This window comes from Pyrgilauda ruficollis, unplaced genomic scaffold (assembly GCF_017590135.1).
Source record: "Pyrgilauda ruficollis isolate IOZ18807 unplaced genomic scaffold, ASM1759013v1 scaffold72, whole genome shotgun sequence".
Lineage (NCBI taxonomy): Eukaryota > Metazoa > Chordata > Aves > Passeriformes > Passeridae > Pyrgilauda > Pyrgilauda ruficollis.
Window position 1 is genome coordinate 662072 of NW_024529044.1, and position 24543 is coordinate 686614.

Here is a 24543-nt window from a genome sequence, read left to right on the forward strand (position 1 = left end):
CGCCAGCCAATCGTGGCGCGGGGGGGGCCTCGCGCGCTGCGGCGGAGGGGCGCGCAGCAACGCAATTCCCCCCGCCCCTCCGCCCCGGGCGCGCGCTGCGCCTGCGCGCCGCTCCCTCCTCCCCATTCATCCGCCGGGCTTGAATTAGGCGCCGCCGTTCCGCGCCGCTCGCCGCGCGCCGATTGGCGGGAGCGCTGGAGGCCCGCCAGCCAATCGGGAGCGGCGCTCTCTTGACGCGCGGCGCGCGCGCCGGAGGGGAAGAATGGAGCCGGGGGGGAGGGGGGTGGGGAGCAGCCGGTGCATGGGCAGTGCACGGGCACCGGCAGGAGCACGCTGCGCACCCCCGCCACGGGACCGCACTCGCCCCGCGCGCGGAACGCCCCTCCGGTAAGTAACTGCGATCCGCGGGTGGGTTTTTTTTGTTGTTGTTGTTGTTGTTGTTGTTTGGGGGTTATTTTAATTTCGGGCGCTCCGGGGTTATTGTTTTTTGTTGGTTTTGTTGTTTTTTGGGTTTTTTTTTTTTACGCCTTAACAATTTTTTTTGGCGTTATTTATTTTGGGTTTTTGGGCGTTAATTTTTTTTTTTTAATTGCGTTTTGGGCATTATTTTTATTTGTGTTTTGGGCATTGTGTTTTTTTTTTTTTTTCTTCGCCTACTTGGATTTATTACGTTTTAAATTTTTGGGTCGCTAATTATTTTGCATTTTTTTCAATTAAATTTTTGCAAATTTCTTTTTTTTTTTTTTTTTTTTTGCGTTTTTACCTTATTATTTATTTTTCGCTTTATTTGTTTGCACCTAAATATTTATTTGCATCTTTCCGGCATCAAAATATTTCCTACATTAGTCTTTTTCCTGCAAAAATATTTGTTCTCTTCGTCTTTTTTCCCCCCCAAAATATTTTTCCCTCTATCTCTTTCCACCAAAATATTTTCCCCTTCATCTTTTGTCATTAAAACATATTTTCCCTTTCATCTTTTTATATTAAAACATTTCCCCATTAAAACCCGTCTCTTCAAAACGCTTCGCCTTAAAATTTTGTTCATTAAAATTTTGTGCGTGAAAACATTTGTTCATTAAATCGTTTGCTCATCAAACGCTGCTTCACTAAACCGTTTGCGCCTTCAAACATTTTCGCATCGAGCCCTTTTTGCCTTCGACTTTTTGCTTTTAATATTTTTCCTTTTCAATTATTTCCCATTATTTTTTTCGCTTTGCGTTTGTTTTTTTTTTTTAATTTCAATTAAAAAAAAAAAAAAAAAACCAGAAAAAAAGCAAAACATCCTTTTTCACATATTTTCCTCCGCTTTATTTAAGGGAATACACGTTTTGTTCCCGGCCCGTGTACCTTCCCCCGGGGCTCGCCCCGGCGCTCCCTCCCGCTCCCCGCGGTCCCGGCCGGGCCCCCCGCGCCCCCCGGCCGCGCTCGCCGCCCCGCGCCCCTTTGTTCGCCGCCGCCCGGCCCGTGCCCGGCTCCCCCCGCCGGATCGGGCCCCCGGGCCCCGGCGCTGCCAGAACAATGACCCGGCGGGCGGGAGCCGCGGCCGGGCAGCGGCAGGGACCGGGAACCGCGGCCGGGAGACCGGGGAAATACCGGGAAACCGGGGCAGGGCGCCGGGGACGGACCGGGGAACCGGGGAGAGGAGGGTCGGGACAGCGGGTAATACCGCGGGAACGGGGCCGGGAGAACCGGGCTGGAGGGAAGACGGGGAAACACCGAGGAAGCGAGGCTGGGGAAGGAAGGAAACCGGGGAACCGCGGCGAGGGAGGCGCCGAGCACCGGGGAGACAACGGGAAGCGGGGAAGCCGGGGGCGAGGGGGGCCGAGCCCCAGGGAGATACGGTCGCTGAACCGGGAGAGATAAAAGAACCGAGCGCCGGGAAACCGGAACCCGAGCAGCGGCCAGAAAGGGTCGGAGCAGCGGGAACCGGGCCCGCGCTCCGGGCAACCGGGGTTGGGAACGGGTCTACTGCGCTCCGGGAGCACCGGGAATGTGGAGTGGGGGGGGCTGTGCGCTGAGGAAACTGGGGATCATGAACTGGGAGTACTGGGAAAAGGGGGGGCCGTGCTCCGGGGACGGCAGAGAGCGGGGACCGTGCGCCGGTGGTACCGGGGAATGCGGGGCCCTGCGAACCGCGGAGAAAGCGGGCTGTGTACCGGGGAAACGGGGAGCGGGGTGCTGGGGCGCGGAGGCTCTGGGGTGCAGTGATGGCCGTACCCCCACCCCGGCTGTGCTCTCACCCTCTCCTTTCTCTCCCCGTGCCAGGAGCGGAGGATGAACCGACAGCCCCGGCGCGGAGCGCGGCACGACGCCCGCCGAGCCGGCCCGGCGCGGCGCTGAGCATCGCCCACGAGCCGCCTCGGGGTCCCGCCGAGCCCCCCGCGGGTGGGTGCCCCCGGCATGGACGGCCGTGACTTCGCGCCCCCGCCGCGGCTGCTGTCGGAGCGGGGCAGCCTGGGCCACCGGCACGGCGCGGGGCGCGTGGCGGGGTCGGCGCACGGGGCCGTGCAGCCCCCCGGACACTTCCAGCCCACCAAGTACTTCCCGGCGCCCATCTCCATGGCCACGCACACAGGTCAGAGGGGTCGGGGCGCCCGCGGTGTGGGGGGCCGGCGGGAAGGGCTGGGAGGCTCGGCACGGCCCCGGGAGCTCGGCACGGCCCCGGGAGCTCGGCCTCCCTTTGTGCCGACCTCGCTGTCACCGCGCTCGGGGGTTTTGGGGTGAGGGCTCACTCACACGGGGAACATCCCCCAACCCAGCCGCTCCGCCGGCGCGGGAGGAGCGTGACCCCGGGCTGCGCCGGTGAGATCCCGGTGCCCGGACGAGGAGGCGCGTTCGGTGCGAACAAGGAGGCCGTTATGCGCGGGGCCGAGGGGCGGCGGTGGAAGGTCACCGAGCCCGGGCTCGATATTCGGCGCCGAAGTGTCAGGGTGCGAAGGGGTTCGCGGCGCGTGTTCGCCGCGGCAGCTGCCGGAGCCGGACAAAGCGCGGCACACGGCCGAGCTCGGCACGGCCAGCCAGCACCGGCGCGGGGTCACCGGATCCGGCATCCGCGGCGAGCCGCCCGCGCGGCTTTGTCTGCGGCATGTGCTCGGCTGCGGCCGGGCAGGGCTGAACCGGGGGGCACGGCGCTTCTACCGGGGCTCGCTGCACGGGGGGCTCTGAGGGCACGGCCGGAGGGGAGCCCCCTGCGCTGCCGAGCTCCGGGATGGAGCGGGAGCGGGAGCAGGGCCGGGGCGGGAGCCGTGTGCCGGCTCGGCGCGGCGCAGCGCCGGGCCCCCCGCTTCCCGCCGGCGCAGGCGGTTGTCTGGCCGCGGCACGGCGGCAGCGCCGGTTATTGTCGCCGCCTTGATGAGCTGTGAATACTAATAAAATTATATCTGCTTTAATGGGATTACAATTAGTGCGTGGATTAGGGCGGGGGGCACGGCCGGGCCGGCGCGGGGGGGTGGCAGCCGTGGGGGTTCTTGGAAGGAGGTGGAAAGCGGGGGGCACCGGGGGGTGCCGGGGAGGCGGCGCCGGATCGGGCCCGCGGCCGGGGCGGTTTCGCTTTGTGCCGGTGGCCCCGCTGCCGGGACCACCGCTGGGCTCGGGGGGCCACCCTGGCTTCCCCCAGCTTTGTTGGGCGAGGAGTGCGGATGGGGCTTGGAGCCCGGCCCCGGGTTGAGGGACAGGGGTAGGGTGGGGGTTCGGCTGCTCTCCGGCTCGCGGTGACCGTGGGGGGATCCCGGAGGGACTCCAGCACCGGGGTGCTGCCGGCTTCCCTCCGGCTTCCCGCCGCGGCCGCGTCCCCGTGCAGGACCCTCACACCCGCCGGGGCCTGGGCGACACATGGGAGCCCGAATGCACCGGAGGTTGTTAAAATAACATGGATCCGGCTAAAAATATCCCGGCAGAAACGCGCCGAAAAAAAACATTAAAAAAAAAACCCAGAAAAAAAAAAATAGAGAAGCCAAACCCAACAACAGAACGAGCTAAAAATATTCCGGCTTTGGCAGGGCCGGCGCAGCCGGAGCGCTTCCCAGCGAGCTGCGCTCCGAGGCTCCGCGCGGCCGGAACGCTGCTGGGGCGGATAAACCGGATAATTTAGCGGCCGGCACGGTGCCGGCGGGAGGGGGGTCCCCATCCCCTGCACCCCGTGTCCTCCCGGCATGGCCCGGCCGCGGTGCCGGCAGCCGTGGTAGCATGGCGCGGTAATTAACGCCGATGATTGATAATTACCCCAGCCGGCGCACGGAGCCGGCCCGCGGTTGGCCGTGGCGGGGCGATGCCGTGCGGCACGCGGCACCCGGGGGGCACGGGGGGGCTCCGGCCGCGCTCCCCCAAATGGCTCCCGGCGTGGGGCCGGACTACACCTCCCAGGAGCCTTTGCCGGGCCCGGCGGCCGCCCTGGGAACAGGAGATAAAACTGTTTTCCTTGGTTTTATTAAAGCCGTAACTCAGGGCCGCGCTTTTGTGGAACGGAACGCTCCGGCTGGCGTCGGGTTTGGCACCGGCACCGCCCCGGGATGGGGGGATGGAGACCCCCGGAGCCACCAGAGCCCATCCAGGCGGGGTGCAGCCCCTGCACCCCAGTTGTAGAGGGTCCCAGTGCCACGGCACACCCTGTGCTGAGCAGGGCCGGGGGTCCCGGTGCCTCCGCCACAAACGGAGGGTGGGAAACTCTGGCAGAGGCCTGTCCGAGCCTCGCTGGGGCCTGGCTGCAATTTTTGCCTTTCAAATGTTTTTGTGGACTAGTGGAGAGTTGTGACTGTGCTGGAGTGTGTCACCGTGGCTGAGCCCTCGGCCGTGAACAGTGTGGCTCTGCCGGTGTGTGGCTTGACCCTGGAGGGGTGTGTGTGCATCCCGGTGTGTGTCCCAGTGCTGCCCCGCAGCCTGGCAGTGGCAGTGTTGGTGTTCATCCTGGCGCTGGCACACAGCCTGGCCATGACAGTGCAGGTCCCGGTGCATCCCAGGTGCATCCCAGCGGCTGGATGTGCTCCCACACCTGTCCCCTCCCTGGATCGCGCCGCAGGCTGGGTGCTGTGCGGTTCCTGGCACGGCTTTGAGGGGGGATTTGGATGGTGATGGTGGGAGGCAGGTGGGGACGGTGCCCCTGGCTGGGTGGTGACACAGGGCCGGGTGCCAGCGCTGCAGCCGCTCTGCATCGCTGCTTCCCTGGAGATGGGATCTGCCGAGGGGCTGCAGGCCACGGTGCAGCTCCGGCGCAGCTCTGGCGCAGGGGCTGCTGCTCCCCCCAACCCCCCTTGCAGTACATTGCCAAAGTAAGTGTCAAAGTTAAACCAGATCTGGAGATTAACTGGGCTGCTCCTTGGTAGCCACGAGGCGCCAGGGGGGCCGAGCGTGGCCGGTGGGAGCAGTGGGATGTGCAGAACCCTGGATCCCGTGGAATTACCCCAGCTCTCGCAGAGTCATCCCTGAGTGCTTCCACTGTTCCTTAGTCATGAGCTGGATCCAGGCAGAGATGTTGCCACATGCCAGGCCCTAGGGGATGGGCAGCTGCCACCAGCCCCTGGCACTGCCCGGGGAACAATGGGGGGTGGAATTTTGGGACTACTTTGGATGCCCCTGGCTCCTCGGGACCCCCAGCCCTGCCTGTGCCCTGCACCACAGCATCACCCCAGGGCAGGCTCTGACCCTGCCTCGTGCTGGGGTCCCCCAGCCCTGGGGGAAGCAGGGGTAGACGAGTCCTCCCCCTGCCAGGACCCACATGTGTGATGTTCATAGGAGCTGTACAGGGTGCCCATGGACCCACATTTTGGAGGGTTCCTGGGAAGAGTCCATGTGCATGGCATCCATGTGACATCATTGGTGGGGTGGGACAACAGGACCCCCGGGACTGGACATTCCCAGTGCTGGCTTCCCTGTGCTCCAGCAATGCTCTTGCAAGGCACATGTGTGTCAGGTTGTGCTCTGGGTGTGCAAATCGTGCTCTGGGTGTGCAAGTCACGCGTGCAGGGAGCGTGCACTGAGCACACGTGTGTGCCAGCAATGCCAGCAGCGTTTCCCAGCTGTGCCAGGAGTGTCCACCACCCCCGTGAGCCCTTTGCACACTGGCCCCAGTGAGTGTGCAAGTGCTGAGTGTGCAGTGGCTGTGGCCAGCACAGTTGCCAGTGGCATTCCGGAGGGGATAACCCCTCGCACAGCACTGGGATCGCCCTCCTGGCCCCTCGGGCACGTTCTGGCTGCATTTCACCATTGCAGCGTTCATTGAGTGCCGTAACAATATGGATTCAGTTGGAAGTACAGCACCGAGGGAGCCAGAGCCCGTTTATTCCCTGTTTGCCAAATTTTTAAAGGGGCTGTGTGGATTGTGAAGCACATGGGGGGGCTGCCCACCACGCCCTGCCCGGTTGGGGGGGGCCGGGTTGCCCCTGCCAGGGTCCCTGCCAGCTCCCAGCCCTCCGCCCGCGGCCCCAGCTCCATTAGGAATGTTCCAGCCCCAAAATAGCCGAGGGAGAAACCCAACCCAGTGCACGTCCCCCCCGCCACCGCCGCGGTCCCGGGTCTGTCACCGCCTTGGGGATCCCAGAGCAGCCGTGGGCTGAACCCCCCCAGGACCACGGCCCCCCCTCCACACGCTGGCCCTGAAACTTTCTGCCTTCCCAACACATTCCCATCTGTGCTGCACTTGGAGTGGGGGCGAGAAGCAGCTGGAGAGAAGGGAGCACCTCTTGTTGTCCCCTCCTGAGTCTCCCCCATGCCCCCCGCCCCTTTCAGTGCTGTCGGTGTGGCCATGCTGAGACCTGGCACACTTGTCACACGTGTGACCCTCTGCGGATTCGGGGCCAAGGGAAATTTTGTGCCGGAGCCGGGAGCAATGCCGGCGGGGCTGAGTCACAGCACCGACCTCGGGGAGCCCAGCCAGGGAGTTCCCAGGGTGACGCTGCCGGGGGGGGCCGGGCTGGGACCCCTCAGCCATCTGTCCCCTGCTGGCAGCCCGCCCCACGGTGCTGTGCCCATCCTGGTGCTGCCAGCTCATCAGTGACATGAGCTGTGCCCGGTCTCAGGGACTGGCAGCATGGGCGGCTCCAGCACCGGTGGCTTATCAGTGACACGAGTTGTGCGCGTCCTCAGTGACCCGTCCCTGCCCTGTGCTCGCCATCGCCGTTGCTGGAGAGGCAGAAGCAGGGGGCTGCTCCCTGCCCCTGCTCAGTGCATGAGTGTGCAGGGGCGAGTGGGAATGTGGGATCAGCAGTGCTGGCCACGGGGCCAGCGCGCACCAGGGACCCGTGAGTCAGCGGGTGGGCGGTGGGGAGCGGCGGCCCCACGGCCCCCCTGGGACGCCCCGGCCCCGCCGCCATCGGGGTGGGGTGAGGGGTTATTTTTTTCCAGCCCGTTTCACAGCTTCCAGAAAAGTCTCATTCTGGAAATCTCGGCTTCCCGCCCGGCACACTGACGGCTCCACGCCCGCATGGGGTCCCCCGGCACGGCCGGGGCTGTAGTGCACAGGGTGGGTTTGTGCGGGCAGCACAGGGCACAGATCCCTGGGGATGCATTGGCACAGCGGGATTTGCCCACCCGTCCCGGTGCGTGTCCGGTTCCCAGGGCTGTGGGTGGGATGCGGCCGTGCCCCCGGCCCACGCGGCCCTGCCCGGCTCGGCCTCGCCACGGAGGAAGGAGTGAAGCTGCCTGAAACCACATCCCGACACTCATCCCAGAGGCATCCCGGTGGGATTAGCTGGGGAGCGTGGGCCGGCTTAGAGAGCAAAGCATCGCTTCCTGCCCCGGCCGGGCGGGTAGCCAGCCCGCGCTCCGCACCACGCCACGCGTGCCAAGCCGAGCCGTGCCGAGCCGTGCCATGGCTGCTCTGGTACACATGGACATGGGGAGCGGGCCCACACAGTGAGGGGCAGCTGCTCCTCCATCCTGGCTCCCCTCATCCCGGCTCCCCCCATTCCCACTTCCCCCGCCCGGCCGCTGGCCACCAGCTCCGAAGTTTCCACCATGATCTCACGGCTTGGCCGGGATGGGAGTGGGATGGAGGGCGGGATGGGGAGCGCCGGCCATGGGCCTCCCCAAGGGTGCTGGGGGCCCCCCCGGGCTGCAGGGGAGGCAGCAGGGCCAGGGCCAGGGCTGTCCCCCCTCCTTGCACTCACACACATGTGCAGACACACACACACAGCACACATGTGCACCCACATGGCCTGGCACAGCCCGTGTCCCTGGAGCTTGGGATTGTCCTGGCACTGGGAGCAGCCGGTGTCCCCTGGGGGGGAGCAGCAGCGTGGGGAGCCCCATGCGTGTGCAGAGCGTGGCACACCTGTGTGAGTGCTTAGGGCATGCACAGGGCAGGGCTCTGGTGCCCCTTGCATGGCTCTGCTGTGCCTCACACACTCTGGGACACGTCTGAGCCCCGTGGGCCTGGGGGCGTGAGGGGCATGAGTGTGTGAGGGGTGTGACTGCACAGGGCACATGCGCAGGCAGCGTGTGCATGAGGGACAGGGTGACACGAGGGACATGGTAACGCCAGGGCTGTGAGCACCAGGAACGTGTGTGCACAGGGGCTGGGTGTGCACAAGGGCAAGGGGCACAGTCCCTTGAGGGACACATGTGGCAGGAGGGCGGGGTGTGCCCAGGGGATGCACCGGTGCAGCCGTGCACACACACGTGTGCACAAGGCAGTGTGGTGTGCTGGGTCATGCAAGCAGGGCCTGCACAGCCCCCCCGATTGTCCTCAGCCCCCCCAGACTGTTCTCAGACCCCCTGACTGTGCCCTCTCCCCACAGCCGGCAGCAGCCTGATGGGGAGTGCCCCCCCCACCTCATTCATGGGGGGCTTCCTGAGTGGCAGCCTGGGCTCGGGGGGGCCCAGCCACCCTGCCGGCCCCACCGCCTCCCCCCCAGAACCGGCCTTCTGTGGGCCCCACTCCGGCACCTCCCAGATCTGGTTCTCCCACTCCCACGAAGGTGAGTGGGCACCGGGGTGGGGATGGGCTGTGGGTCAGGGCGGCCGGGGGCAGTCATGTCTCTGCCCAGTGCCAGTGGTCATGTCCTACCGGTGCCCAGTGTATGGGATCCAGACCCCCTGGGTCAGCAGCTTCTGGGTGATGAGGGTGGGTTTGGCTGCCGTCGTGCCCCAAAACACCCTGGGCATCCAGAGACACTGGGCTTAGACCCCACAGTTGGGGTTCAGGGTGGCCAGAGAGGCTCATGCTGGGTTGCAGAGCTCCAGCTGAAGCCGAGCCACCTCATGTCGCCAGTGATGATGAACCCGGACAGGGACGCCCGTGTTGGGGCAGATAACAGTGTGGGGACCCTGGGGGCAGCCCTGGTTAAATCGAGTCCCTGTGCCCCCCCATGCGCTGGCGTCTCCGTCCCGCCGGAGGAGCGGGAGCGGGGCGGCGGTGCTGGCGCGGGGCCCTGGCAGCCTGCCCGGCTGGTAGTTTGACCGGCTGCCAGCTGGCTCCCGGCGTTCCGGGGGGGCACGGGGGGACGGGGACGGGCAGCGCACGCGGCTGACGGACAGCCCGCCCGAGCCGTGCCGAGCTGAGCCAAGCACGGCCACTGCTGACACAGGACTGGGGGGGGTCTCAACCTCCCCCCGCAGTTCCCAGAGTGTGGGAGGGGTCCCAGCCTGGAGGGGATCATGGGCTCTGTCGAGTTCCCAGCTGGAGCCATGCAGGTTGGGATGCTGGGGCTGGGTGCCACCCCAGCCCTGCTTACTCGATGTCCCCAGCCCCGGGGTACCCCCGCTTCTCCGGGAGCTTGGCCTCCACCTTCCTGCCCATGGGCCACCTGGATCACCACGGCAATAGCAACGTGCTCTATGGCCAGCACCGTTTCTACGAGAGCCAGAAAGGCAGGTACCGGGGCCACCAGGGACCCCCGTGGGGGTGCGTGTCCCCAGCTGGGCAGGGGTGGGAGGCTCAGTGCTGGGGCGGGTGGTACTGGGGCAGCGGGTGGGGTGGTGGGTGCCAGTCGCAGCCCTGCTCCTGCTTTTCACAGGGCTGTGGTGGTTGCTAACAGGGCCGTTGTTTGGGTCTGACACAGACCTAAGGAGCCCAACCCTTCATCCCAGTCTGGCTGCAGGTTGGGTGGGAGGTGTGCGGGGGTCTCACCCATTGCCCTCCCCTCCAGATAACTTCTACCTGCGGAACCTTCCGGCGCAGCCCCCCCTGCTCCCCGCCAGCCACGGCTTCCCTGGCATCGCCCGCGCCGCTCCCGGGCCCCCCACCGGCTCCTGCAGCCGGGAGAGGGATGCCGGACCCCTCCCCAAGACCCCCAAGGACTACGAGCGCTTCCTGGCGGGCAAGGAGAAGGGGGGCAAGGGGGACCCCAAGGAGCGGCTGCCCGAGGAGGACCCCAAGGAGCGGCACAAGGCTGTGCTGCCGGTGCCACCTGAGGGGCACTGCAAAGAGGGGGTGCCGCCGCGGGGGTCCGGTGAAGGGCGCCCCAAACCCCTGGCCTCGTGCCTGCTGGGGGCCAAGGGGCTGGATGGGGACGGTGCCCGCGCCGCGCTGCCCAGCTGTGCCGGGAGCGCTCTGCCCCGCGCCGCCCGCTGCGCCCCCAAGGAGCGAGAGCCGGGGGTCCCCGAGGCCCCCCAGCCCTACGGCGAGGCGGTGGAGCGGCGGCAGATGCTGCACCACGCCGTGTCCTACGCCGTGCCCGCCGCCGGCTCCTTCCCCTGCCTCCCACTCCACGCCGGCCCCGAGGTGCTCTGCCCGCTGCCCGAGCCCCCTGCCCGCGAGCTGAAGCTCAGCGGGGCTACCTTGGTGCCCTCGGTGGGGCCCCCGACGGACAAGAGCCGCTCCTTCCAGGCGGAATCCGGCGGGATGGAGCGCGGGGACGGCAAGGAGCGGCACGCCGAGGCGGGCACTGAGCCCTACGGTGCCCCCTTCCACCACCCGCTGAAGGCCGAGGGGCCGGCGGAGCGGCGGCTGGAGTGGGGGACTCCGGGCACCCGACTGAAGGGGCTGGAGTACCTGGGGGGGGGCGCAGCCGAAGGACCCCCCTTCTCCGGCCGGTGCCCCGCGCCCAAGGCGGCTCTGGAGAAAGGCTACTTCGAGGTGCCGCCCGCCCCTGACTGCTCCCGCGCCCCCCGGCCCGACCCTCTGGGCGTCCGCGTCGGCCCCTCCTGCTGCACTTTAGAGAAGGGCCCCCCCAAGGACCTCCCGGCCCAGAAGGTGGCACGGATCCGGCACCAGCAGCACCCCGAGGCGGAGGCGGCCGAGGGCAAGCGCAAGCCCCTGGAGCTGGGTGGCCTGGGCTACGGCGGGCACCCCCTGCCCCCCTGGGGGGTGCAGGGCCAGGGGCCCCCCCTGGCTGTGGCTGAGGAGCGGAAGGGGGGGCCCTACCTGGACCCCTTTGGCGCGGGGCTGGTGCGGGCGCAGGAGGTGCCCAACGCCCCCGACGAGGTGTCGGCCATGAAGAACCTGCTCAAGTACAGCAACGGGGCGCTGCTGGGGGGGCAGAAGGGCCCCCCCTTCGTGGGGCTGGGCAGCACCAAGGGCAGCTGCGCCCACCAGGACGCCAAATTCCCATCGGGCAAGGGTCAGCCGGAGCTGGAGCGGCCAGACTGCGCCCGCGGCCGGGAGCACGAGGCACTGGGCCCCGGCGGCACCGAGGGCGAGGTGCGGCAGCCGCCCGTGGGCATCGCGGTGGCCGTGGCGCGGCAGAAGGACACGCTGGGCCGCCACGAGCCCTACGGTGCTGGCGGCAGCGGGCGGCAGCGGGTGGCTGCTGGAGTCAAAGGTAAGGGCTGGGGAAGGGGCTGGGACGGCGGGGGCTGGCGGTGCCACGCTGATGCCACCGTGGTGTCCCCGTGGCAGCAGGCACCGCGCGCCCCGTGCACCTGATGGAGCTGGAGGCGGAGGAGGAGCGGGGCCGGCTGTGCGAAGAGCGCCTGGGGCTGCCCGGGAGGGACATCCTGCTCCAGTGAGTGATGGGGGATGGGGGCAGCCTGGCTGTGAGGGCTGGAAAATGTGCTGGGTGTGCTTTTTGGGGCGCAGGGGTGGAAGATAGGGGTCCCTGGAAGTGCAGGGAAGGGTGATGCCAGTGCTGCCCCCTCACTCTGTGTGTCCCCTTTTCCTGCAGGGACAACAAGGACCTGGTGGAGTTTGCCCGGATGCACCCATCGGGGGGATGTCCTGGGGAGCTGACCCCCCACCTGATGATGACGGGGAGCTCATCGCTGCCGGCGGGGCAGCTCGGGGGGGACCCCGCCGCCCACGCCCACCCTGCCCACACGCACTGGCTGCCCCGCACCCGCAGCCCCTCCATCTGGATGGGGGGACACTCCTATGGTCGGTGCCGGGTTTGGGGGAAGGTGGGTGGGTGCTGAAGCCCAGCAGTGGGGTGCTGACCGATCCCTCCCCATCCCCACAGGCATCGGGCACCCCGCCCTGCACCAGAACCTGCCCCCTGCCTTCCCTGCCTCCATGCCCAGCGCCATGCAGCCTGTGTTCCCCCTGGCCCAGGACCCCCCTGCCCAGCTCGTCATCCTCCCCACGGAGCCCCCCACCCATGGCACCCCCCACACGCTGGGTGAGCCTGAGACCCTCACCATGTGGTGGGGAGAGGGGAAGGAGGCTGGGGGAGGATTGAGGGAAAGGAGAGGGGGTCCTTGGGGGTGCAGGGTGGGAGATGGGGAGGTCACAGGGGATACTTTTGGGAGTTCGTGGCTGATGGGGTCCCTGGGGGTACTTTTGGAGGTGCAGTGGAGGGGTATGGGGTCCTTGCAGGTATTTTTGGGGTTCAGGGGTGGGAGATGCAGGTCTCTGGGGGTGCTGCCAGGGTCACAGGACTGGGATTGGGCACTGCAGGGGTTTGTGGGGTGACCCTGAAGACGGTCTCCAATTGCACCCCCTCTGCTGGTAGCTGACGTGATGGACCAGGCGTCGCTGTGGCCCCCCATGTACCCGGGCCGGGGTCCCAGTGCCCACCTGCAGCACACGGGGCAGCTCCCCGTGTACCCACGGTCGCAGTTCCTGCGGCAGCAGGAGCTCTATGCCCTGCAGCAGCAGCAGCAGCAGCAGCAGCAGCAACAGCAGCGGGCAGCCCAGGCCCTCGAGATCCAGCGCCAGGTGCACGGCCAGGTGCCAGGGGGATGGCATGGCATGGCATGGCATGGCATGGCATGGCATGTGGGGCTGGCTGGAGGATGCGGGGTGGAGGGTAGGTTATGGGACTGGGATGGGAGATGTGGGGAAGGCTGAGGGACAGGCCGTGGGGCAGGGACTGGAGGGGGGCTGGATGGGGATGTGGGATGCAGGGCTGAGACGTGAGGCAGGATGTGACACGTGTCACCTCGTTGTGCCCTGCAGCGGAAGCCGGAGGAGCAGCCCCTGGAGCTGGAGGAGAGGGGTCCCGAGAAGCCCCTCAAACCCTCCCACAAAGCAGTTGCCTTAAACCCCCCAGCCAAGGGCCTGACCTCGGTGGCCCCCGCGCCCCCCAAGCTGTCCCCGTGCTGCCACTCGCCGGCCCTGCGGCACCCGGCCAAGTGCCCCGTGACGCTGCCCACGGCCCCCTGCACTTTACCCGCCTGCCCCGCCGCCAGCCCCGCCGTGGCCCCGCGCTCGCCGGCCGCCAGCCCCCTGCCCGCCCCCAGCAAGGGCGGCGACGGCGAGGACACGCGGGGCGAGGGGCAGCCCCCGCGCCGCTACCCCAAACCCCTGGAGCCAGGTAGGACCGCGGGGACGGGGAACGGCGGGAGGGCAGCCGGGGAAAACCGGGGCGTCCCCGCTGATCCTCGCCCGCTCCCCGCAGACCTGCCCCCCGGGTATGGCTACCCCGCCGCCGCCGTGGGCTACCCCGCGGCGCACTCGGCCGAGCCGGCCGACCCCGACCCCGTGCACGCCGGCTCCCCGCCCGCCGAGCCCGAGCAGTCCCGGACCTTCAGCCCCACGGCCGAGGCGCTGCGGGAGCCGGGCCCCCCGCGGGACCCCCCGGCCGAGGGTCCCGGGGCGCTGCTGCACCGCCACCACCTGCTGCTCCCGCCGGGACCGCTCTGCGGGGAGCGGGGGGCAGCGCCGGCCGGGGGCGGCACCGAGGAGCCCTTCGCGGGGCACCGGGACGTGGCTCAGGGAGCGCCGGAGCAGCCAGAGCAGCAGCACCCCGTGCCCCAGGAGGGGGGCTCCCCGCTGCCCCCCACTGCGGAGGAGGAGGAGGAGGAAGAGGAGGAGGAGGAAGGCGACAGGAGGGGCTCAGAGCCAGAGGGCAGCTGCGATGAGGAGGAAGAGGAGGAGGAGGAGGAGGAGGATGGTGACGTCCCCAGTGGGCACCAGGGCTACACTGGTGGGCTGGAGGCGCTGATCGCCGCCGGCATCGACCTGGGGGAGCTACCAGCACTGGAGGAACCCGAGGAGCCCCCCCCGGCCCCTCCTTCGCCTGCCCCCCACCCCTCAGGGATCCCGGGCATCGCCCTGCTCAGCGAACTCGCTGACCTGGAGCTGCGCCGGCGCCGCTGTGACCTGGCCAGGGAAGGTGGGTGATGCCCAGTGCCCCCAAGCGTCCCCAGCATGCCCTGGTGCTTCCAGTACCCTCCAGTGCCCTTTGTCCTCTGGGACTGGGGGTTGCATGCCGTGCCATGCTGTGCCATGCCGTGCCATGCCGTGCCCCACTCGCAGCCAGGGCTCGGCTCCAGCGCTGGCTCCAGGCAGGCGCCAGGATTCGGGATTCCCTCCCAGCTCGGCTTCCCCAGGGAATCCCAGAGGCCCCAGGGGGAATGGCCTGGCACATCCCCAACCCTGTGGGAGGGAGGGAGGGAGGGAGGAGGGGACCCAGTGCTGGGTTCAGGTGGGGACAGCATGGGTGAGGGGGGGCTGTGGGGTCCCACTCCCCATGGATGGGTGATGGGGTGGGCATGGGGTTGGCTGTGGCCAGATGGGGCAGAGAGGGCTGTGGCCAGATGGGGCAAATCACCATAGCCCTCCCAGCCGGGGGTCTGCTCCTGTGCCCCCCAGCCCCCCAGGAGCCAGTGCAGGGCTCCGAGGTGTCGGTCCTTGCTGACCCCTGCCATCCCCACAGGTGAGGATGAGGAGCTGCTGGCCTTCAACCTACAAAACCTGGCCACGGTGGCGGCTGCCTGGTCACTGGTGGAAGCGGCAGGACGGGAGGGCAGCCCCCCCGCACTCAGCCCCTTGCCCGTGTCCCCCCCGCCCCGTGCCCGCGTCCCCCGGCGCAAGTACACCTGGACCCCCAAAACCAAGGCCGTGAGTGTCTCCTGGAGGGGGTGGCATGGGGGCTGAGCTGTGCCTAGCCTCAGCCCTGCCTTGGAGGCCACTGGCACTGCCAGCTGTGCCCAAACCCCCCCTGGCTCCCCAGGTGTGCCCGCTGAAGGCGGCCATGGAGCAGCTGAACACGCAGGAGGTGGAGGTGCGGATGCGCCTGGCCGAGCTCCAGCGCCGCTACAAGGAGAAGCAGCGGGAGCTGGTGAGGCTGCAGCGGCGCCACGACCACGAGTACGTCCTGTCCCCGTCCTCATCCTGAGCCTGGGGGCAGCACTGATCTGTGCAGTGAGTCTGGGCCTGTCCTGGCCCCGGTGGTGGTGGGGGCTCTGCTGACGGTGCCCGGTTTTCCAGGCGTGATGAGAGCTCCCGCAGCCCGGCGCGGCGCGGGCCGGGGCGGCCACGGAAGAGGAAACACTCCAGTGCCCTGGGCAGGGCCGAGAGCCGCAAGGTCAAGTGAGTGACTGGTGCCGCGTGTCCCCCCTTGGCCCAGGGGACAACATCCACCAGCAGGTTTTATGTCACAAAACAGTTAGAGAGGGGAGGGAGGGAGAGAGGGAGGGGGGGGGGAGGGAGATGGCAGCTGGGGCGTGCAGGAGCCAGCCAGGGTCAGGTCTGGATCCTTCTGGGGGATGCAGGGTGGAGCTGAGGGGTGCAGATTCCATCCAGGGTGCAGGTTCCATCCAGGGGTGCAGGATCCCCCCAAGGGGTGCAGGGTCCCCTGGGGGTCGTCCGGGCACTGTGCCCACACTGTGCCCCCCCAGGGCGGTGAAGACCAGCCTGTCCCTGTTGTGTGCTGAGCTCAGGGGGGACCCCGAGCCCCAGAAGAAGAGGAGCAAACTGGCTGGGGGGACCTTCAGCAGCCTCCAGGGCTCCCCGGTGAGTCCCACAGGTCTGAGGGGTGTGTTCTACCCCCAACCCCCCTTGAGTCCCCCCAGTGTGGGGTCCTCTGCCCTGTGTGCTGACTCGTGGGGTGTCACAGCTGAAACAGAAGGTGAAGGGCAAGGGGCTGCCCCCCGGGCTCAGCCCCTTCCGCCGGAGGGACCCCAACCCCGGTGCCCGCATCCAGAAGAAGCTGAACCGGCCCAAGGGCTCCAAGGGCTCCAAGTACCAGGGGCAGGACCCCAGTCCCCGGCAGAACCCCCACTTCAGAGGCAAGGAGGGCACAGGGATGGGCTGTGGGATTGGGGTGGGTCTGAGGGCTCTGGGATGGGGGTGGTGGGGTGAGGTCCAGAATGGGGTACAGGGGTGGGATGGGGATCTGCTTGTGAAGTGGTGGGGGACGGCGGATGGGGATGTGGGATCTGGCATGGGGATGGGGTTGTGGGATCTGACACAGGACTGGGGTTCAGGGTGGAAGCTGGGGGTGCAGGGTCCAGCCATGTGTCTGGAGGGGCAGGACAGATGTGGGGAGTGGCTCATGCCAGGGGGTTACACACGGCCTCAACTCACCCCATTGTTCACTGGGGGTGCAGGGGCCACCCCTGTGGGCAGGAGTCCCTCACCCTGTTCTCTCCCCTTGCAGATGAGCCTGAGGGTGACACGGACAGCGAGGAGGGTGATGAGGAGCCGGGGCTGTCACTGCCCGCAGGGCCAGTGGCTGTGCTGGGGCCCTCCCCATCCTCTGTGGTGAAGATGGAGGCCAATGAGAAGGCCAAGAAGAAAAAGGAAAGGCAGGGGCTGCTAGGTAATGGGATTCACCCTGGGAATGCTGGCGAGGACCAGGGGGACATGTGCTGGGACTGGGTGGGCAACTGTGAGGTGCTGCAAGCCTGGACCTCCGCGGGGTCCCCCGAGCCCTGTCACCCTGTGGGGTGCCCTGACCCCTGTCCCCACCAGGTCCGTGCCGCCTGGGCAGCCCCGAGGGGGAGGTGAAGATCAAGCGGCGGCCGGTGAAGCCGGGGGGAGCCGGGAAGCTGGAGAAGGTGCCGGGCCGGCGGAAGGCGGGGGGCTGCCCCGAGGGCAGCAAGAAGAAGCTGAAAGCCAAGGCCAAGGAGAGCCTGAGGCCCCCAGCCCCCGGCGGCCCCAGCCCCCCGGGAGCCCCCAGCAGCCTCTTTGGGGGCACGGACCCCCGGCTGCTGGGGCCACGGGACGAGGGGGCTCGGCTGGGAGAGAGGGGCAAGAAGGGCACCCGAAAGAGCAAAGGGCTGCAGGCAGCCCTCAGGGTGAGTGGGGGCTGGGCTGGGGGCACCCTTGGGCTTGGGGACAGGGGGATGTGGTGTCTGCATGGGCTGGAGGCACCAATGGGACCAGGGCATGCAGGGCTAGGGCTATTGGGAGCTGCCAGTGAGATGTGGGTTCATCAGGTTTTTGGGAGTGGTTGTGGGGCACTGGTGGAACCATGGGGTGCAGAGGGATGGGGGCAGGTTTTGCACAGGCTGCAGGTGCTGGTGGAGCTGAGGAGGCACCCCTCAGGGTGGTGGGAGGACCTGGTGAACCCTGGGGGGCTGGGGTCACACAGAGGGGTCACTGGTGGGCCCTGACCTCCCTCCCTGTGCAGCGCAAGAACGGGGCACTCTCGCTGGCCCTCTCTCCCCGGAGTGCCAAGACCATTCTGAGCAAGGGCAAGAAACTGGCCAAGGTCAAGAGCAAAGTGGCCACCAAACAGGTGAGATCCATGAGGGGTGCCCCCCACCCTGGCACAGCTGCCTGTGCCCCCCACCCACCCCAAGCCTCCTCCTGCAGTGCAAGGGCCGGGCCGTCAGCAAGCTCCTGGAGAGCTTCACCGTGGAGGATGACTTCGACTTCGACGACAACAGCAGCTTCTCAGAGGAGGAGGAGGAGCTGGGAGGTTGCCTGGCAGGGGGGGCCCGCGGGGGGGTGCCCCACGCCTGCGCCATCCAGAAGGAGGATCTGCGGGATGGGCTGCACATCCTGATCCCTAAGGAGGACAGCCTGCTCTACGCCGGCAGCGTGCGCACCATCCAGCCCCCCGACATGTGAGTGGAGGCTCCCAGGGGTCCCAGACATCTGGGTGGGGGTCCCAGCTATTTGAGGGGAGCACCAATGTGGGTGCTGAACCCTTTCTGTGCCCCCTCCCCAGCTACAGTATCATCATCGAGGGTGAGCGGGGGAACCGGCAGCACATCTACTCACAGGAGCAGCTGCTGCAGGAGGCGGTGAGTGAGGGACAGTGGGGTGGGGGTCAGGGAGGGGGTCCCAGACCCCACAAACCCTGGCATGCTGCCTCCCTCAGGTCCTTGACATTCGGCCGCAGTCGCGGCGGAGCCTTCCACCCGGCACCCGCGTGTGTGCCTACTGGAGCCAGAAATCCCGGTGCCTCTATCCCGGGAACGTGGTGCGAGGTGAGGCTGCCTGGGGTCACCCGGTGGGGTGGGCGGTGCCGGGGGTCCCTTGCCCACCCCAACAGCCCCCCTGTGCCGCAGGCTCCTCCAGCGACGAGGAGGAGGAGGACACTGAGGCCGTGCTGGTGGAGTTCGATGACGGGGACATGGGACACATCGCTGTGTCCAACATCCGCCTGCTGCCCCCCGACTTCAAGATCCAATGTGAGGGGCGGGGTGGGATCGGGGGATGTGGGAGGCTCTGGGGGAAGCACGGGACCACCCTGACCCCCCACTGCCCACAGGCACCGAGCCCTCCCCGGCACTGCTGGTGTCCAGCTCTTGCCGGCGGGCGAAGCGGGCGTGTGGCGACCTGGGCACCCCTGGGGCGCTGCCTCCCACGGTCTGTCCCGACCACGGCCCCCAGCCCCCCCGGAATTCTGGCAGGAAGGCGGCTGGCAAGGAGAAGAGTGGTATGGAGGGGAAGGAGCAGGATCCGCTGCCGGGCTGGGATGAGGGGAATGGTGTTTGCATGGGGGAAAGGCACTGGGATGTGAGAAAAGTTTTTCAGATGGGGGAAGGATACTGGGATGTGGGGAAGTGTGCTGGGCTGTGGGGAAGGCTGTTGGGATGCAGGGAAACGTGTGCTGGCGTGTAGGCAGGGGAACAGATCCATGGGAGGATGGAGGGATGTGTGGAAGGGTGCTGGGATGCAAAGATGGGGTTAAGGGGGCTGGGAATATTGGGGTGCAGAGAAAGGTGAGGAGCTGTTGTTGGAGGAAGGGGTGGCACAATGTGGGTGGAGCACAGCCCCAGAGCATCCCTCCCTCCCTGCTCCTGTGGCCTCCTGACCCCTGTGTTCCGCAGGCAAAGCCATGGAGGGGCTGTCGGGGGGCCGGGGGCCGGCGCTGGCGGACTCGGCGGCCGGGCGGCGCGGAGGGTCCCTGCTCAGCTGGGCCGCCGTGGCACAGACCAAGCGGAAGGCGGCGAACAAGGGCTCGGCCGTGCTCCAGAACCTCTTCCAGGTCAACGGCAGTGCCAAGAAGCTGCGCGCCAAGGAGACCCTCTTCCCTCTGCACCACCACCACCACCACCTCGCCGCCCCCGTCTTCGGCAACGCCTTCGGCGCCGACTCCTTCGGCCGCATCGCCAGCTCCTACGGCTCCTTCGGCACTGGCGCAGGGCTGGTGCTGCCGGCGGCCCAGAAGCTCCTGCGCTCCAAGAAAGCCGAGCGGCTGGAGGCTGAGGTGGGCAGGAGCGGGCGCAGGAAGGCGGCGGGCAGCGAGTTCCTGGTCAAGCTGGACCACGAAGGGGTCACATCCCCCAAGAACAAGACGTGCAAGGCGCTGCTGTTGGCCGAGAAAGACTTCGGGGCCAGGCTGGAGCGGCCGCTGGGCAGCCACGGCTACGGACACGCCGGGCTGGGCGGCCGGGAGCGCAGGGGCCGCGCGGCCGCACACCCGCTGCCGGTGGGGCTGGCGCTGCGCAAGTACTCGGGGCACGGGGACTTCGCCCTGAACTGCGACAGCGACTGCCACAGCTCCTACTCGGACATGGACGAGGACGAGGACGCGGGAGGGCTCGGCGCCGACGTCCCCTCGCGCTTCATGACGCGCCTTTCCGTGTCCTCCTCTTCCTCGGGCTCCTCCACCTCATCCAGCTCCGGCTCCATCTCCACGTCCAGCCTGTGCTCCTCGGACAATGAGGACTCCTCCTACAGCTCGGAGGACGAGGACTCGGCGCTGCTGCTGCAGACCTGCCTGTCGCACCCGGTGCCGGCGCTGCTGGCGCAGCCGGACGCTCTGCGGCCCAAGGGCGCCGCGCCCCAGCGCTGCTTCCTGTCCAAGGCGGCCACCGCCGGCCCCAAGGCCAAGCTCAAGCGCAAGGATCCCCTCAGCTTCGCCAAAGCCAAAGAGTTCTCCCGGCGGCAGCGCCTGCCCTCGGTGGAAAACCGGCCAAAGATCTCTGCCTTCCTGCCCGCGCGCCAGCTCTGGAGGTGGTCGGGGAACCCCACGCAGGTAAGGAGCCCCACGGGCACTGCCGTGGCACAGACGGTGCCCACCGTGGGCACCCACCTGAGTATGGTTTGGGAGGGAAGGAGCAGGCACAGTTCGGGGCAGGGGGCACAAGTGGGTGTCTGTGTGCAAGGGACATTGTGCACACCGGGGACATGTCAGGTGCCACATGCTGCGGGCAGAGCCCTGGCTGCTCAGGGTGCTGGGGACACCGGCTGTGACGTGTGGCGTGTGTGACATGTGGGTGCCCAGTGCGTGGTGCTGGTGGCTTTGGCTGCAGTATGGGAGAGGGTTCTGGTGGCACATGGGCAGCCAGTGTAGGGAGCTGGTGACATCAGCTGTGAATGCCAGCACAGGGAGCTGATGACACCAGCTGTGTCCCTGGAGCTGCCAGTGCTGGTGACACTAGCTGTGTCCCCCGTTCTGTGAGCCCCCCACCCTGGCACTGCTCTCCGCATCCCCCCGCGGTGTCCCCATGGCAGCAGGGCGTGTTTGGGGGTCCCTGTGGCAGCGCTGAGCCCGTGTCCCCTCCGCAGCGGCGCGGCATGAAGGGCAAGGCGCGGAAGCTGTTCTACAAGGCCATCGTGCGGGGCAAGGAGACGCTGCGCGTGGGCGACTGCGCCGTGTTCCTGTCGGCCGGGCGGCCCAACCTGCCCTACATCGGCCGCATCGAGAGCATGTGGGAGTCCTGGGCCAGCAACATGGTGGTCAAGGTCAAGTGGTTCTACCACCCCGAGGAGACCAAGCTGGGCAAGCGCCAGAGCGACGGCAAGGTGAGGGCAGGGCTGGCTCCAGGGGTAGGGAGCCACGGGCCAGCTCAGGTAGCCATGTGCTGTGTCATGTGGTCACGCATCGTGTCAAGTAGCCACATAACGTGTCAGGCGGCCATACCTCATGTCAAGACATGTATCGTGCCATGTACCACATGAGGTAGCCACATAGCAGGGCAAGTAGCCATGTACCGTGTCTGGTACCCGTGTGTGCTGTCAGGTAGCCACGTGCCATGCCAGGTGGCCGTGTCCTATGTCATGTAGCCACACGTGGCCATGCAGCACATCAGGTAGCCATGTGTGGTGTTGGGTAGCCACATATCTATGTCAGGTAGCCATGCCCCATGCCAGGTGGCCATGTCACTGGCCAGGTGGCCCTGTCCCACAGCAGGTAGCTGTGTCACCAGCCAAGTAGCCATGTCCCCAGCCAGGTAGCCACATCCCACAGCAGGTGGCCATATCCCCCTGCAGGCAGCCATGTCCCACACTAGGTAGCTGTGTCCCCAGCCCGGTAGCCACATCCCCCATCAGGTACCCACACGCCAGCCCGGGCAGCGACAGTGACGGCGCCTTGTCCCCGCAGAACGCGCTGTACCAGTCGTGCCACGAGGACGAGAACGACGTGCAGACCATCTCGCACAAGTGCCAGGTGGTGGGGCGGGAGCACTACGAGCAGCTGACGCGCGGCCGCCGCTGCCAGGACCGCCAGGACCTCTATTACCTGGCGGGCACCTACGACCCCACCACGGGGCGCCTGGTGACCGCCGACGGGGTGCCCATCCTGTGCTGACCCCGGGGTGCCCGCCCTGTGCTGACCCGCCCAGCTCTTATGCAAAGGGTGACGTGGGGACATTGGGGGCGCATCGGGGGACGTGGGGGGGGCTCCCCTACAAGCCATAACTTTCCCTAGTACCTCTGACTGTTTGCCAGCAGGTGAAGCAGAAATCAGGTGTGTTGTTCTATTTATTTTGCCTGTAAATATTGTATTTCTTCCGGGAAGTTTTATGGAAAAGCGAGAAAGGAAAAAAAAAAACCCAACAACAAACCCAACAACAGCAAAAAAAAAAAAAAAAAAAAAAAAAAAAAAAAAAAAAAAAAAAAAGACAAAAAAATTATGAAAAAAAATCACAAAAAAATAATAATAATCCTCGGGGAAGAGGGGTGGGGGGGGGTCGTTTCAGTGCACTGTGTCCCCCAGCCTGGGGGGACGGGGACAGCGGGGAGCGCTGTACAGAGGGGGCCAGGGCGGGGGCTCGGCCCCGGGTGGGGGGCCCAGCGCCGCCGTCCCCAGTGCAATAGTGGGGTGACCGCGGGGGGGACACCCCGGGGGGACCACGGGGACCCCGCGGGGCCGGCGGACGCTGGTCCGTCCTGCCGCCGCTGCCTGGAAAATATGTACAGGGGCTTTTCCAGTGTAAACACTAAAAAACAAAAAAATCCCACAAAACAGGATTAAAAAAAAAATAACCCAAAAGGACAAAAAAAAAAAAAAAAAGGAGCAAAGGGTTAAACAAAGGTTTTATGAGCCGCCATTCCTGTAAAGGCCTTTTACTATGGAACTTTTTTATGGATAACTTGGCTTATGAATAAATATATGAACCGTTGCTGGTGCCTGCTCCGCTCTCGCTCTGCCTCCACTCCCTTGTGCTGCCACCAGCCCTGGAAACCCCAGTTATGGAGCAGGGATGGAGCAGGAATACAGGATGGATCAGGGATGGATCACTGTTGGATGGGCATGGATTGGGGACAGATTGGGAATGGATCAGGGATGGATCACAGATGGATCAGGGATGGATGGGGATGAATTTGGGACAGATTGGGAATGGATCAGGGATGGATTGGGGATGGATCAGGGATGGATCAGTGATTGATCAGGGATACAGGGATGGATTTGGAAGGGATCACTGATGGATGGGGATGGATCAGTGATTGATTAGGGATGCACTGGGGATATAGGGATGGATTTGGGATGGATCAGGGATACAGGGATGGATCGGGGAAGGACTGGGGATGGATCAGGGATACAGGGATGGATCACTGTTGGATGGGCATGGATTGGGGACAGATTGGGAATGGATCAGGGATGGATCACGGATGGATCAGAGATGGATGGGGATGAATTTGGGACAGATTGGGAATGGATCAGGGATGGATCACGGATGGATCAGTGATTGATCAGGGCCCCATCAGGGGCCCAGCCCTGGATGGATTTGGGAGGGATCACTGATGGATGGGGATGGATCAGTGATTGATTAGGGATGCACTGGGGATATAGGGATGGATTTGGGATGGATCAGGGATACAGGGATGGATCGGGGAAGGACTGGGGATGGATCAGGGATACAGGGATGGATCAGGAATGGATTGGGGATGGCTCAGGGATGGATCAGTGATTGATCAGGGATACAGGGATGGATTTGGGAGGGATCACTGATGGATGGGGATGGATCAGGGATTGATGAGGAATGGATTGGGGATACAGGGATTGATCAGGGATTGATCTCTCCGGGCCTGTTCTCCATCCCCACGTGTGCTCAGACGGACGGGCAGCGCTCCCTCGCCATTGGTCGAGCCTCCGCCAATCAGCGAGGGCCGAGCCGGCAGCCGGGCTCCCATTGGCTGGCGGAGAGCGCTTTTGTTCTCGGCTCTGGCGCGCGCCGTCCAGCCCCAACGCCGGCCGCCAGGGGGCGCTGTGGGCGGGGCCGAGACCGCGCGCGGGACCGTGCTGCCCCCTGGCGGCCGCGCCGCGCCAGAGCGGAAGGGACAGAGGGACATTGGGGGGGGACAGAGGAATACGGGGGGACTGATGGACATGGGGGGACAGAGGGACACGGGGGGACAGAAGGACACCAGGAGGGGACAAAGGGACACGGGGGGAGAATATTTGGGGGACAAGAAAGGGGATGGACAGACAGACACAAGCTCAGCATAACGGAAGGGACAGAGAGCTGCATGCTGGGATGGACGGACAGACGGACAGGGACATAGCTGGAGGGAGGCCAGACGGGTTGGCAAAGGGACAGATGGATAGACAGGGAAAGGGACAGACGGACAGGCAGACGGGCACAGGGAGCAGTGGACAGATGGATGAGGGAGGGATGGACAGCTGGACAGAGACTGATGCTGGGAGGGATGGATGATGAGCCAGGGAAGTGCTGGCTGGGTGGACAGACAGATGGACAGATGGCTGCAGGCAGGAATGGACAGCTGGATGGACAGATGGATGTAAAGAGGCCAGACAGACGCAGGGGTGGAGGGGACAGACAGGAGGACAGAGGCATGGCTGGACAGACAGACAGGTGCAGGGC

General features: G+C 66.1%; 2 protein-coding genes across 7 annotated transcripts; both read left to right on the forward strand.

Moving 5' to 3' along the window:
* The first annotated feature begins 285 nt into the window (after positions 1-285).
* On the forward strand, positions 286-22839 carry BAHCC1 (BAH domain and coiled-coil containing 1). 6 transcript variants are annotated; one of them, XM_041485708.1, is made up of 27 exons: positions 286-387; positions 2266-2575; positions 8730-8909; positions 9679-9801; positions 10080-11693; positions 11771-11876; positions 12036-12244; positions 12327-12485; positions 12819-13036; positions 13265-13622; positions 13707-14423; positions 14967-15151; positions 15264-15400; positions 15521-15622; positions 15931-16045; positions 16149-16320; positions 16692-16853; positions 17006-17331; positions 17667-17774; positions 17852-18105; positions 18210-18285; positions 18363-18471; positions 18553-18675; positions 18756-18923; positions 19318-20468; positions 21002-21238; positions 21819-22839. In XM_041485708.1, exons 2-27 carry the CDS (start codon positions 2401-2403, stop codon positions 22023-22025), a joined length of 7491 nt encoding a protein of 2496 aa, XP_041341642.1. In that variant the 5' UTR covers positions 286-387; positions 2266-2400; the 3' UTR covers positions 22026-22839. The 6 variants fall into 6 exon arrangements, with proteins under 6 accessions (XP_041341642.1, XP_041341644.1, XP_041341645.1 ...); XM_041485710.1 differs by lacking the exon at positions 286-387 and adding an exon at positions 1522-1659; XM_041485711.1 differs by lacking the exon at positions 286-387 and adding an exon at positions 1705-1910.
* On the forward strand, positions 2583-3394 carry LOC121363406. The gene has a single exon (XM_041485714.1). It carries the CDS (start codon positions 2859-2861, stop codon positions 3360-3362), a length of 504 nt encoding a protein of 167 aa, XP_041341648.1. The 5' UTR covers positions 2583-2858; the 3' UTR covers positions 3363-3394.
* Positions 22840-24543: the final 1704 nt, after the last annotated feature.

Excerpts from the sequence above, each read along its gene's own strand:
- BAHCC1 (XM_041485708.1), top strand. The coding sequence starts at position 2,401 with ATGGACGGCCGTGACTTCGCGCCCCCGCCGCGGCTGCTGTCGGAGCGG. Across the intron at positions 2,576-8,729 it reads CTCCATGGCCACGCACACAG|CCGGCAGCAGCCTGATGGGG; the intron begins GTCAGAGGGGTC and ends CTCTCCCCACAG. Across the intron at positions 16,046-16,148 it reads GCAGCCTCCAGGGCTCCCCG|CTGAAACAGAAGGTGAAGGG; the intron begins GTGAGTCCCACA and ends GGGGTGTCACAG.
- LOC121363406 (XM_041485714.1), top strand. The coding sequence starts at position 2,859 with ATGCGCGGGGCCGAGGGGCGGCGGTGGAAGGTCACCGAGCCCGGGCTC.